Source organism: Poecilia formosa, unplaced genomic scaffold (genome assembly GCF_000485575.1).
Source record: "Poecilia formosa unplaced genomic scaffold, Poecilia_formosa-5.1.2 Scaffold431, whole genome shotgun sequence".
Lineage (NCBI taxonomy): Eukaryota > Metazoa > Chordata > Actinopteri > Cyprinodontiformes > Poeciliidae > Poecilia > Poecilia formosa.
In genome coordinates, this window is record NW_006800370.1 from 227026 (window position 1) to 241495 (window position 14470).

Consider the following 14470-nt stretch of genomic DNA (forward strand, 5'->3'; position numbering starts at 1 on the left):
TTTTTCCTTTAATTTACCCCGTTTCCTCCTCCTGACTAAATTTTTCAACCATTTCCACATCTGCTCTTTTTCAATCCTCCAGCTTCTCGATCAATATCCTCCCCACAGAAACCTCTAGGATTACTGTCGGTGGTGAAACCCCAGACTGAGCCTCTCCAGAAGGATCCTGACAGCCAGACAGAAGGAATGGAAACCCAGACAAAAATAAATATATAAAATGAGATAAACTCCAGCCTGAGGTGAGCTGAGGTGAGCAACGTGAACTTAAAAGCAAAACAGAGGAAAGAGAGATCAACAGCAGGCAGCTCTTAAACATCTGTGCTGCAAATAGCTGCAGCAACCCAAAGTCCCGAAGTTAAATTGGATGTAAACCATCTTTCTGACAAATGGGATACCTCAAAGCTCTGAAGTATATCTTCAAAGATAAAATGTACCTTCTGCAGGGAGACACTCCTACAGATGTAAGTGAGATAACAGTAGGTCATAAACAAAACAGAACAGCATCTAGTACAGGAGTCTGTTTACTTCTTTCTGTCAAACACATTGTAACATGAGTTTTATTGTAGTTTTTTTTTTTCCTCACTTAAATGCCAGATTTCACAGGGGAAACAACTGAATATGTTTGTGGAATGTGAAGCAATTGAGACCTTTGAGGCATTTTACAGCAAACACTCAGCAAGTGAGGCAACCCTCTGACCCGGAAGAAAAGTGCTACACACCTTCAGCGTGGCAAAACCTGCAGGTGTTTTGTCACATAATAACCCCAAACTTCACTATTTTTTTTTTTATTTTTATTTTCTGTGAACAAAAGGCAGCACATATTTTGAAGTATAAGAAAACGAATACAAAATTAAAAATCTTAAAAGCATGGCATGTAGTTGTGTTCATTTAAACACCCTTTTCTGCAATTATAGTTACAAATCTTTTCTTAAAAGTCTCCATCAGATGTGCAGGATGAAATTCTAGCCTATTTTTCTTTGTAAAATAGCTTGAGCTCAGTCAAATTAGACGCAGAGCATCTGTGGACAGGAATTGCAAGAGTTGCCACAGATACTTAAATTGGATTTAAGCCTGAATTTTGACCTTTTCAACTTCCTTTTTCCTTTTTAGCTTGACTAATTGGTCTAGAGTAGTCACAGCTGTTAGTAGCTAAACAAGCTCCCCAGTCCTGCAGAATCTAACAGGTTTTCTTCCTGTTTCAGTCATTGACCAGCTTACTTGTCCCCACTGCATGATGCTGCCACTACAGTGTTTCACTGTGATTGTAATGACTTCAGGCTGATGTGCAGCTCAGGTGGGAGAATCGTCAACGGATTCTGTTTGTTTACTAATGCTTCACAACAAGCCTCCAGCTGACCCTTGAACAAAATCGGTGAAAGTGAATTATATTTAGAAGAAATGAAGTAAAGCAGGAGGAATTAATTTACAAACATTTTAAGATTATTTAACATACAAAATAAAAAAAAACTGGAAACATTGTAACAACTAAAACATCAAGCTACTTTAAGTAAACAGTTGTGAAAGTTTATTGTTTACAGTTTCCAATCCAGCACAAGTATAGCACTAAAAAGCAAAAAAGCTAAATCTAAGTGTCCAATATTACGAACCATTCCTAAGGACAAAGAGAAAAGATTTTGTACTCAACAGGAATGCATGATCCCTCTGAAACACATTGTATTAAAATAAACATCTCAGAGTGCAATTATTAAATACCGGTCCATTGCAACAGACAAAATATCCCTTATTTGTGGAGCCAGTATTGGATTTCCAAGGGTGGGGCTGAACTAGTGAGCTGATACTTCAAAAACAAGAGGAGCTGATTCCAGGACAAAAACAAACTCTTGCCCAGGCTTAGTCTCGCAACAGCATCTTCTCCAAAGAAAGGCGGTCAGAGCTTAGACCCTCCACCATCAATTTCAGGGAGACAAAAAAAAATAAAGAAGAAAAACAGGGAACAAGAATGAATGGTCAGTTCCAAAGAGACGCAGACTGGGCAGTCAGTACAGGATCTGCTTTAGCATTTATAACCCCTCCTCCCCCCACACATACTGCAAAGGCCAAATTCAGCCTAAATGAAAGAACAGGCTGCATGACACAAGCAACAGAGGAGGAAATGACTGTGTGGGTTCATCTATGGAGACACATATGCACGCGCCAGACTTGTAAACAGAGAAAATGCAAGCAGAGACAAGACTTACAGACAAACGTCTCCAGACAGAAGTTGTAGCACATGGCTCTCAGTCTGTAGTCAGTGTTTTTGTTGTTATTTTGTTTTTGTTGGTTCTGTGGAGAAGGTGCAGTTTAAACCTCAGCCCATCTGTGGCCTGGAGGAGGCTGGAGAATTTCTCATAATGCAGCAGCAGGAACATCAAGTCAAGAGGGGCCAAGGCTTGCAAACAACCCTGTTGACCCCTGCCTGTTTAGGGACAATTAAAGTCATGAACCAAAAGGGAGAGTCAGATGTTGTATTTTGGCAAGTTGAGCTGATCCTAACATACAGTTAATGGCCACTTTATCAGGTAAACCTGGTCAGTATTGAATAAGCAAATCCCATGGCAGCAACTCGCTCTATTTAAGCTCCTTCTCCATAGTCAAGTGTCACTCTAACCGATTAATGTCTGGTTTGATTCTAGCCAAGCTGGGTGTGTCTCCATTGGCAGCGTGTTCATCACACTGTGGACATGAATATAGGCAGGAATGTGAGCAGGAATGTGGGCGGGATCATGAGCACGCACGAGTTATGGTCGACTCTCCAATAATGTCATTTTATGCGTGTACCCTTGTGCATGCAGTTTTCCACAAGTCTTTTGGCATATTTGTTTGTTGCGGGTTTCCCCATCTAGTTGATAATGTGTGCGCTCTTCCACCACAATTGATAAAAAAAAAGTTTGGACCTCAAGCTTTGAATTATCAACTTGCAGTTCACCATCACCCAAACTACTTCGGAGCTGTTGATGAATAAATTAACCAATAAAGTCTGCTGCCAGTCTCATCGCTTTAATACACTACCCACCTGGGGCCATCTCGTACCACCCCTAAGGTGATTCCAGAGAAACAGGAAGGAATCACGCAGGATCTGCAAATGGAGACAAATCTGACCGGGGCTGACTGAGAAAGAACCGATTAAACCCATGCTCATGGAGAAATGGAGAACTTTAGCCTTGTAGACATGGTGAAGACGACTTGCTGACTTTTAAACTGAGTGTCACAATGGGAAAGAAAGAAAAATTAAGTGATTTTGGTGGAGTATAACAGACGATGCTGATTTAGTGGGACTTTAACACACAACCATCTCTTGGCTTTACAGAGAATGGACTGAAAAAGAGAAAATGTCAAGTGAGCAGTGGTTGTGAGAATAAAAATGCTTTGCTGTCAGTTCCTGAGCCAGAGCATTCATGTCTTGTATAAACAAGTTAAAAATAAAAGAAATGAAAAGTTAGGAATTGATGATTTTCATAAGCTCTGACATACTCCAGCCGTGTCTGACAGGAGATTCTAAACCCAGGCCTCATTATTCCTCCCACTCTTGTCTTCTTACTCCCATTTTTCTCCTGCATCAGCTGGCCCTTTGAGCAATGTCATGTAAATACAACTCCCTTTAAGGCTTTGACTTGGATAGTCCAGAAAACCAGACCACGCTGCAAAACTCAACTTGGTTATTATTTTCATGCTTTTTTTTTTGTTTTGTTTTTTAGCTTACACCAAGCGTGCCCAAAGTGTGACCTTTGAAATAATTTTACAGCCGTAGGCCACAAGAATGACAAAAATTTGACGAGCAAGATAGAAAACAACAAAACCACAATAAAATTAGGAAATTGTATGCCTTTATTTGAATAAGACAAATGTGACAGGCCTTTTTTCTGTTTCAGATTTACATTGTAGTCAGAGAGTCTGACTACCAGAGTCAGACTGAGATTGAGACCCTTGTCAATCTCAGTTTACTGTTGCGCTGGTAAAACAAAATTAATTCCAATAAACTTACTTTTGCATTTTTATCTAAATAAAAACATGCGGCGTGAAGGAATTTTAACTCACCAATTGTGACTCATGATGCAGAAATTCAAACAAATGCCGATAACAAAGCTACATGATCTTACTTCACTCATGTTGTTACATAAAGTCACCTGATCATCAGATTGTTCTGACATCATGTCCTAGTTGCTAAATTTAAGCATAGCCTCACCATTTCAACAGCAAAATAAAATCTGATTTCGTGTTAAATTCGTTAAGTAGGGAACGACAAAGCAACCGTGTCATGTTACTCCACTCATTTTCAGGAAATAAGGTTAACTATCAAGCACATTCCACACATTTGTGAATTAAAGCTGCAGCAGATGGTCTCAAGGGGAAGTTTGCACGAAAGAATGACATCACAACAAAACTTTCTGTTATTTCTTAGTGACTTCAGACTGTTGTAATGGCAGGCGGGGTGAAGTCGTTATGTGCTGCAATATTAGGGGTTTATGCAGTTGTCATTAAGAATTTCTTAAAGTGAGGAGTCATGCAACAAGAGATCTCCCAGCTATTTTGATTTCTACGGATGATAGAAACAGCTGCTTACAACAAACATTTGATTGCTAAGAGAAAAGAAAAAAAAAAAAACAGATGCAGAAATGCTGAAAAAGTCTGGCAACACCCACAACATCTGAAGTCAGTGCAAATGAGAGCAAAAGACAACAACAATCTGTGGATTTTTGTTCAGTTACAGCTAACTTTCCTTGAGACGCCTCATTTAAAGAGGCAGGCCTATTGCCGTGCTGTTCAATGAATCCCTTGACCAGTGGTCAGAGGGGACAATGGATGGGAAACCTTCATGAATAAACAGCGGGCCCGCACTGGTCACCATGAGGCGAGTATGTGACCACAGCCGTAAACATCACCCACAAGCTGCTCAGGACTCTGATCTCTATGTCAAGAATGTTGTGAGTAAGAGCAGAGTCGTGGCATGGGCGTGTAACAGTATTCGTGTGTGTTTTATTAGATTACTGGTCAGTTATATGCGTGTCATTGTTTGTCCAGTCGTGCCTGAGATTCCAGACAAAACCCTTGCTTGGAAAAGTTATTCAAAATCTCTAGCGTGAACTTATGGGCTGCAAAACAGTGCTTACAGAAGCAGAAGAAATGATGTAAACTTAATAATATCCCAGTTATCAGCTTAGAAAATGTCCTCATATGCAGATCAGAGTAAAAGCCACTCATCGCTCCATGCTTCCTGTCAGTGAAACATCTCTGTCACTGTTAGAGAAAATAGCAGTGATAACTTTAAACTTTTAACTAAAGCATCCTCTGAGAGGCACAATCAGTCTAAAAAGGCCTCTGCAGACCCAAAAATCCTTACCACCAGCTCAAAATTGTGTGAATTCTTTGCACAATAGCAATTATAAATACAGAGGGGTAATTTGTAAATGCTGCAGATGTGCTGTGGCAAACTTTAAAGATGGAAAAATTATAAATAAACTATCATCAGCATATACAGTGATTGGATTATCAAGATAGTATTTTATAGAAGTAATCTTAAAGGCACAACTTAATCGGCACCAGTCCCTCGTTCCTCTTGCACAAAAGAAAAATGTCTTCTTTTCGGGACGTAACTGAATATAGTTTGGGTGAAATCTCCTGAGTCAGATCAAACAGGGATTAGATTGTATCAGTTTTTTTGTTTTTGCCCTTTCTGAGATAAAGTCCTTGCTCAGCAACTTTTGTGCTCATATTATTCATTTTTTGATAGAATTACTTGATTAAGTTACTCCAGGTGTACCTCCTGATTTGCCTGACTTGTTCTCGTTCTAACAGGATTTTTTTTAGCAAATATTTTTGTCTCCTACCAAGGGACCCGAATATAAAAGCACCAATAAGAGCATTTAGAAAAAAAAAATGTGGATGTTTACTGCAAAGATTAGCTAAAAACTGCCTGCAGAAATCAATCGTCTCCTGAGGTGTTTTAAGAGCTTTACATGCAATCCTAACTTGCCCTCACTTTGCATTTCTTTTTTTTTCCTCCCTCACTGCAAGTTAAATAACACACAGGGGAAAAGTCTCTGGAGAGCAACGGCAGCACAGCTCACCTAAAACTGTCTGCCTGCACAGAGTGTACAGGCTTGAACGCACATTTTCTGGTATGCGGGTTGTGTCTGCCAAGTTAAGCTTTACATCTAAAGGGGAAGAAAACTGCCTTTGGACCTACAATAACAAAAAAATGAAACCAGCGTACGCGGTTCTTCCCTCCCATAATCTGCTGGGACGTCCAAGGGCATGAAGTAAAAAAAGGGGAGAAATGAAGTAGCTCTTTTTCTTTAAAAGGCAGAGAAAGCATACAAAGCAATCTGCTGCGTTGTTTAATGCTGCCGTGCCCTCCAGTAGTGGGAAGCCCTCTGCTCACGTTTAAGTTCATAGGTCACAGCACATTCCAGACATTTTCTGTCTGTTTGTTTTTCCACCAGGAAGGTTCCTGATCCAGCCAGCCGCATTTGTCTCTGATCTGCCCACAACACCTGTGCAGGCTCTCATATTGATCAAACAAAGCAAACAGAGAAAAAAATAGAAAGTAAAACAGGATTGCATGTTTCCTGGCTCCTCTTTACCGTTCCTTCTTCTGCTTTTAGAGGACCTCCAAACTCCATCTTGCAGCTTAATATTTGAATTTGCTTAGCCTGATACATGAACCACAGTGTATGAGATGGTCAGGAAACCATATTTATTTATTTCTCAAGGCAGCCTTAAAAAAAGGTAACTTATTGGTTCTCTGTGTTCAACAGATTCTTCATGTTGAAGTCATGCTGAGCAGGTTGAACTCTGCAAGCCTCCCCCCCCCCACTAAAAAGGTCACAGAAAGTCACTAAGTGTTGACAGCCCTGACCAGACAGGGACGACTCATTTTTATTCATAGGGATTTTAAAATGCTACCAACGACCACTTTTAACATTTGTAAAAGTGAATTTATCATCAACCTTATTGGCTCATTGGCTTATGCTGAAACAACTCTATAAATGAAAAGGACGCAATACTGTCACAACAGTTCTACTTTTTATTGCAATATATTTTATCACATGATACATGAAACTAATTTCCTTTCAAACAAAGTGTTTCAGAAATAAGGACTGCGATGACATGCAGTGCAGATAAAAGTCTGTGAATGCTACTTAACAGACTGAGTTATGTAACCCTACTGAGGCTACAAAGAGAACGAGTCGTCAGTTAAGGAGCAAATCCAGAATTAAACAAAAAATGTTCATTCTTCACCCAAACACAAATGTGGTGCTTTTATTTTGAATTAAAATATTGTGCTCACAGTGTGTGTGTGTCAGTGTCAGCTCTTGCTAAAAATAGTCTGATACAGAATTACAGACTTCAGTGTGAGGCTTAAAATATACAAAATTATCTTGATGATCTTACTATGTGCACAAATATTGCAACAAACTTTTCATAATATGAAATTTGGTGAAGTTAAAAGGTGAAATGTATCTTAGCATTAGTTGGCTGAGAAACCATGAGCTGCTTGTTTCATAAGCAGCTCACTTGTGTTAATATGGAGACAGTAGAACAGCAAAAACATGAAATATTAAGCACAATAAGCACTTTAAAAACTCTGTGCTGAGGCTACTAATGTGACCCTACGGTCATTTGAAATGGCCACCCCACCAACATGTAAGTATTATAGAAGGAAAACATTAAGCAAGGTTGCTTAGAATCAAACATCAGACAATAATAATTGATGCTGAGTGAAAAAATGAGGTTTTTACTTTGGCATCTAAAAAGTATATTACCTCTTCACATTTCTTAAAACTCTCAGCTGTTCACGTTCACAAACATTTTAATTTGCATCTTGATTTCACTGAACTGGCTCCCTGAACTGGGACGGAAAATATTCCATAGCATTTACTTAGAAATGCGCTGCTCATTTTTTTTAACTCTCTTTCGATGCCTTAAGGAGGCCATTAGGTGCTTCGTGGAGTTTTCAGTCTTCAGGAGGTGAGAAATCAAAACAAGTGAAAGGGCAGCAAACATTTAACTCTGTAATGCTCACTGAGGCAGAACAGAAGCCTTAAGTAAGAAGAATCAGGTGTACGGAGCTTGAAATTTACAGAGTATCCTTGAAGTGGTCAACATAGCCTGTTTTGTCAGCAAATCGCGCTGGCCCTTACTGAAATATTTCCTGTACTTTCAGAAATTCAACAAAAAATGGGATGAGAGTAATGTTAAATCATACATTTTGTTCCCAAAATGTATTTCATTTCAAATATGATTTACAAAAAACATGAGAGTATTAAACCACTTTATCAACTTTTAGCTGTTTTTTTAATCATACTTTTCAATAATATAATCTTAGTTTTCCATCTGGTTTAGTGTGAACGTGTGGGAAACATTTCTGACAAGCAAGGAAGAAAGGTCGAATGGATGGATGGATGGATGGATGGATGGATGGATGGATGGATGGATGGATGGATGTTTAATGTTCCATAAAAATAGTGAAAAAAATAACTTCTGGTGTGATAATACAATAATCACTGGTTTAAGTCCCAGTAACAGCAAATAAGAGCAATTCAAACACATAAAAAGTCCAATACTTTATCTGGAGAAAAGATAAAAACTGTGTAGACTCCACAAGAGTTGAGGAAATCAAGAAAAAATATATATATTTCAGACACACTTTGACATACTGCAGTACTTTAAATATTCATGGCTCCTACAGTACAAAGACAGACAGGAAGCAGAGGAGTGCTTAAAAAAAAACAAGAGGCAAGGAGTGAGAAGAGAGCAAGGCGTGCAGGAAAAACAATAGTGTTTACTGTAGGTCATTGGTGGGTTAAAACAAAACAAAGCTATGTGGTATGTAACCAAAAAAGAATGGGAAGGACCGACTCCACAAAGCACCCAGAGGCACAAACAAAAGTAAATGAAGTCAAACATGTACAACACAATTACTTGTGCACAAGTTGGCAGTGAGAAAAATGTGGTTTTGCTTGAGAGCAGCACAAGTATCTGAAGCTTTACTCTGATCTGAGGCACACCCTTGAAATATTTATAATGGTACCCCTACTAAACTATGATAGGGGTGAAGCAGTACTGCTTCTGTAGCTCCTGCTGGACTTCAGAACAGCTACAGCAGCCAAACTGGAGGCTGAAAGACTCAACATTCCTCTCATTGAATCCTATTACAGAGCACAGGAGCAATGCTGAAAGCTCCTTCGGTAATCATCCTAAATCCTCTACATTTGCTTCAAGCTCTTAATTTATGTCTATATTCATTCATTGTTTGGTCTGAAATAACAGGCTAAATTCACAGCAGGCCCAGTGGTATCTGTTTTTTTCTTTAATTTCATGTCCTTTTGGACAGTAGGTACCACAGAATGATTTCGTATCTCTAAACAGTGGTTGACAGATGTGGTCTTTTCCTAACAAACTCGGGAGTCCAGCTCACTGGGGTTTCCTGAACAGTCATACTTTCCACCGAGGAGGTTTACAAAGAGCTGGCCACCAAAGCTATCCACTGACCACACCCTCCTTTCAGGACAAGGACCAAGTTTTAGGTTCAACTGGAAAACAAGCGCTGACAAAAGAAAATCATATCTAGCAGAAAGATAACCTTAGATTCAATAAAGTGGCTTTAAATGTATCCGTGCTAGTATTAATACCCCATCAACTTTCTTTTGTATTTCAAATACTAAGATGTTTTTATTGGGTTTTTTACTTATAAAAATCTGAAAAATTGTCATGCATTTTGTTTATTTGCGCTGCACTTTGTGTTTTGCTTGTATTCCAAAAAACTTCCAAGTTTGATTTCATCTGAACAGAACACCTTCCTCCATATCTTTGCTGGTGCTCCTACATGGCTAGAGGCAAACTAAAAGTGGGACTGTTGATTACTTTCTTTCAACAATTCCTTTCTTGTTGCCACTCTTACACAAGGGCCAAAACTGTTTGAATGCACAACTAATGAACAAACTGATCTCTGAAGCTCCTCCAGAATATTTTTTGCAGATCTGTCATACTTCTTTTAACATTCACATGGCAGATTAGCAGTGTTTTGAATGTCAGTGTTTGAGATGTTTTATAATCTAACCTTTAAACCTTTGGTTGCATTAATCTAGATTTTTTGGGGGGGATCACAGTAAAGGAGTCTGAACAAATATTTATGCCAATTAAACAATTATTATTCCCCCTCAGCTCTTCAGATATGTATAACTTTACATTTATTCTATATTTAAAATCCCAAATATATATATTAGAAGTACTTTACAAAATCTAGATATGAATATTTTGTACTGTAATACTGTACAGTACAAATGAAACTGTACTGTATAATGAAACCATCTGTCCTCATCTTATGAGTACTATTACCCTATGACAGACTTGTTCACCTGCTGGAATACAGCAAATTATGCTGCACCTTATCTAACAGCTTAGATAAATAGTGAAACTTTAATGGTCTCCATGGGGAAATTGGGTCAAACCAGCAGCAGATTCTAGGTCAGAGATAAAAATCTAGAGCCTGTATCCTTAATGAAACAATGTGACAAATGATAAAGAATATCTTAATATGTATTAGGTTTCAAAGAATTAGTTATTCTGTCCTCAGCACACTTTCTGTGCACTCCTCAGCATACATTTCCAGTGCATTCATGTGACCATAAACAAGACAAAACACATAACTCCCCTATAAATGTTTGCTCAATGGGAGCATTGTAAACAAGGGCAATGACAAGTCAAAGCTCTGGCATTTACCCATGCAAACTTCAGCAGCGCTGGACTAAAAATGACGTTGTAATCAGAGGGTTTAGAGAGCAAATGGAGGAGGAAGGCAGGAAACCCAGGGAATGATAGACTAAGCTCTATGAATTACTCAGCAGACACGTCTCGCTCTCTACTTCTTCCCTGCAGGAGATAATGGGGATCATCCATCTTCTTGGCCTCCTTTATGCCCTATCTTTTGGCCATCATCTGCATTTAGGTCAGCAGATGAGAGATAACAGGTTCTTTCTAATAGCCACAAAGCTGAGAATTTGATTGGAGGTGAATCCAGTTTGGGAAAGTTGCAGAATTATCTGGATGATAATTACAAACCACATAAGAAATCTCATCTGTTTCGCTAAAGTAAATGGTGCATTATTTAAAAAAATAATAATTACTGGAAAGCTGCAAAGCAGATTTCGCAACATCTTTTAAACACTTATCCAATAAAATAGAAACAAAAACAAGAGAATTTGAAAATGAATACATCCCTGGAGGAAAACCTGCCTACCATTACAGTTATAAGATTGCTGCAGATTGTTTATTTCACACATCAGCTGGCCCTAGATGCTGACGCTGGAATATTATCTATCTGTGCTGCTGGATAGCCTCAAACTGATACTACTCAGACAAATCCGTCTGATAAACAGCATAGGATAGTGTGCATCACACTTTGCATGAATAAAATGTTTCATGACACTCACACATCAAGTGATTCACTCAGATATGCAAAAGGAACCAAGGTATGCTTCTCAATATGAGAGAAATGTGTCTTGATTTTCTGTCTCGGGCAGAAGAGCTCGTTTTGAAGCGTAGAAATCTTTTCCGCAGGACTTGCAGGTTTTCATCTGCTTCTGATGAAATGAGTTACCTAAAATATACTGTACTCAGACACAACACAAGGGCTGATGCATTTTAAGAGCATCATTACGGGGTGAAAAGTTCAGAGCAGCAAACAGGAATAGTCCGTGAGGGAGCAGCGAAAAAGAAGTCATCTCTTTAGCCTTCAAAACATGACATTCCTTTCTTTGATCAGAAAAGAAATATAGGAAGTATGGAGGCAGCGAGGCCTGGAGACAAACACGGAACAGGGACAAGACTTGGAAAGGGACAACTCGGGATGTCAGTGGCAGAAAAGCAAGGAGACAGTGCTATCTGAGCTGGGACAGAGCAGGATGTGACATGTGGAGAGCAGGAAGAGGAAACTGGACATATATAGATTAGATGGGTAGCCACTCTTGAAAACATGTGTATTCCATTAGAGGCTTCAGAGGCAGCTAATGTGGTTGTTAAAGTGTATGCACCTTGGGTCTACTTCTAACCATGGTGGGATTCTGCAGCAGAGACAACCCCCAAAGAGAAAAAAGTGGCATCTAAAATGTGACTCTAGACCTGACCTCCTCTGTTCTCACAAAAAAAAAGAAGAAAAAAACCAAAACGGGTCAAATGACAAATCTAATCAGAATTAATGTAGGTCATTAATTAGCAGAACTTTATTGCAGCTTAGCTAATTTTACTAGATAATAGGAAAGAGCTTAACAATGAGTCTCACTGAATTAACCCAAAAAAACAACACAAGCCCTTTGTGGACAAAAACAAGCACTTCTTTCTTTTTGTTCAGAGGACTAGATTAGTGCATTGTGAGGATTTCTGCTTACCAGCAACCAATGAGCCCGCTGTAAGGAGCTGATTTACAACAACTTAGCGTTAAGTCCTGTGATTAGCAAATATGAGGAAATCTAATTCCAATCTTTGGAAGGATCAAGCAGGAAGGGCTAATGGAAAGTGGACACAATGCAGGAAAAAACTGCAATGAGGTGGCTTACACAACATTTTGCCTGTTGAAGCGATTTTGTGGTTATGCATTCATAGAGCTAATGTGAAAAATATATATAGGCTATATATATTTATTTAATCAAAGATAAATTTCAGATAACAGATTGAAATCAATGGTGTTGATCAATACCTTTTGAGTGATCTGGCAGAATGCTTTGTTTGAATGCTTTGGGCTCTGTTTACAATAAATGCCATAGTTGAAGCATTAAAAGGGATTTTGCAAGTAAACAAAACCTGACATTAAGAAAAATTCTTAAAGCTGCTTTAACAATAAATACAGTTATAACTTTTCTATGCGACAGACTGGCGACCTGTCCAGGGTGTACCCCGCCTATCGCCCGGATTGTTAGCTGGAGATGGGCACCAGCAACCCTCCCGACCCCACCAAGGGACAAGGGTGTATAGAAAATGGATGGATGGATAACTTTTATATGCTTCTAACAGAGGAGTCTGAGTGAAGCATACATCAGTATCACGGGTGTGTCAGTGTAGTTGTTGGGTTAGATCCATTTGATCAGATATGATTGATCTGTGATCAATTGTAAAACTTCAGGACAAAAACACTGAATTAAATTCATTTCGAGTCATAACCTCCTGACCTTTAAGTCCCTGTTATGAGAGGATACAAAAAGGTAGAAGTTCATTTGGGGCATTTTTCTTTCAAATAAACAGAGAAGAGGGGCGACAGTGATGCCGATATGTTTTCAAACAGTGTACACAAAAAGTCAAAATAAAGGGCGGTGGTCCTGAAAGCTGTCACACCTAAAGGAAGACCCCAGTCAGGACACCCTGGCCTGCAGTCCGAGCTTAACTTACCTTCAGACAGCTCCAGCTCCAGCTCCGCCAGCTTCTCCCGGACCTCCGCGGGAAGGGTCATCGCGACCGCCGGCGTGGGTTCCAGCATCATTGAGAGCAACCCGGCGGAGGTTCTCTCAGCCATGGTGGTCCAGTACGATGCGGTCCGCTGAGGTGATGAGGACAATGCCACAAAACGTGACTAATAATAATGAATAAAAAATAAATAAATAAACCGGAGTGTACAGGCGCTCCTGGGTGCGTTTCGGCTCAGAGCGAACAGGGTGTTGGTGCCGCTCCTGCCTCGCTGCTGCTGCTGCTGCTGCTGCTACGTCTCGCAAAGGTGTGTGAAATCTCTCCAACCTTCATGACACGGCTAGCTGCAAGGCTAGTGGACACACCTGGATCCGTGTTGCCATGCACAGAGTCCGGAAAGGCTTCTATCGGTGTGTCCGCGGCTGTCGGCTCCCCACAGGGACTGTCGGCGGCTGTGTGTCCTCAACTGTGGAGGAAACTCATTCAACTCCTCGCTCGCTTCCCACGGCGCAGTCGCCATTGCATCATAGCAACAGCAGTCCTCACGGTGCGCGTTCACGACGAGGGTAGCTCGTATGTGTGTGAGCGTGTGTTTGTGAACTCTGTGCTAGAGCTCCTTACACAACTTGCCTGCCTCCTACTGTCATATTTTTGAGGCACTTTCAAACACTCTGAGATTTACAAAAGCGTGCCCGTGCTGTCTGCGACGTAAATGAAATTTAAAGAAAACCAGAACCACAGAAAGGCAGAAAATATTTTTTTGAAAAAATGCATATTTAGCATATTAAAGAAAAGTTGAGTGGAAGAAAAAAGTATGGTAGGAAAAAAATCAGACTAATGACAAAGTATTTTTTGATAGAATTGTTAGAAGCATTTTATAATCTACACATGAAGAATTATAACAAGCAGACTTAGATAGGGGGGACCACTTGCACAATGTTTATTTGCTTGTTCATTGTGCAAGTAGCGCATAAATTAACTCCCTAAATCTGTCAGGTTGCATTGTTTTTTCAGTTTAAAAGTTCAATTAATTTATTGAGCAAAGGACTGCAAATAAAGAACTTTAGTGTAAATT

General features: G+C 39.6%; 1 protein-coding gene across 12 annotated transcripts in view; it reads right to left on the reverse strand.

Annotated features, from left to right (window-relative positions):
* The window catches only part of LOC103155489 (disco-interacting protein 2 homolog A), an 88105-nt gene extending 74140 nt beyond the window's left edge, over positions 1-13965 (reverse strand). For 9 of the 12 annotated variants that reach the window (XM_016663609.1, XM_016663608.1, XM_016663604.1 and 6 more), the window contains exons 1-2: positions 13761-13953; positions 13381-13561 (exon numbers count right to left, since the gene is read on the reverse strand). In XM_016663609.1, coding sequence (XP_016519095.1) covers positions 13381-13561; positions 13761-13778 — 199 coding nt within the window. In that variant the 5' untranslated portion in view covers positions 13779-13953. Of the gene's footprint in view, positions 1-13380; positions 13562-13760 lie in introns of all 12 variants that reach the window. The other 3 variants (XM_016663599.1, XM_016663606.1, XM_016663611.1) reach the window with 3 other exon arrangements.
* Between the last annotated feature and the right edge of the window lie 505 nt (positions 13966-14470).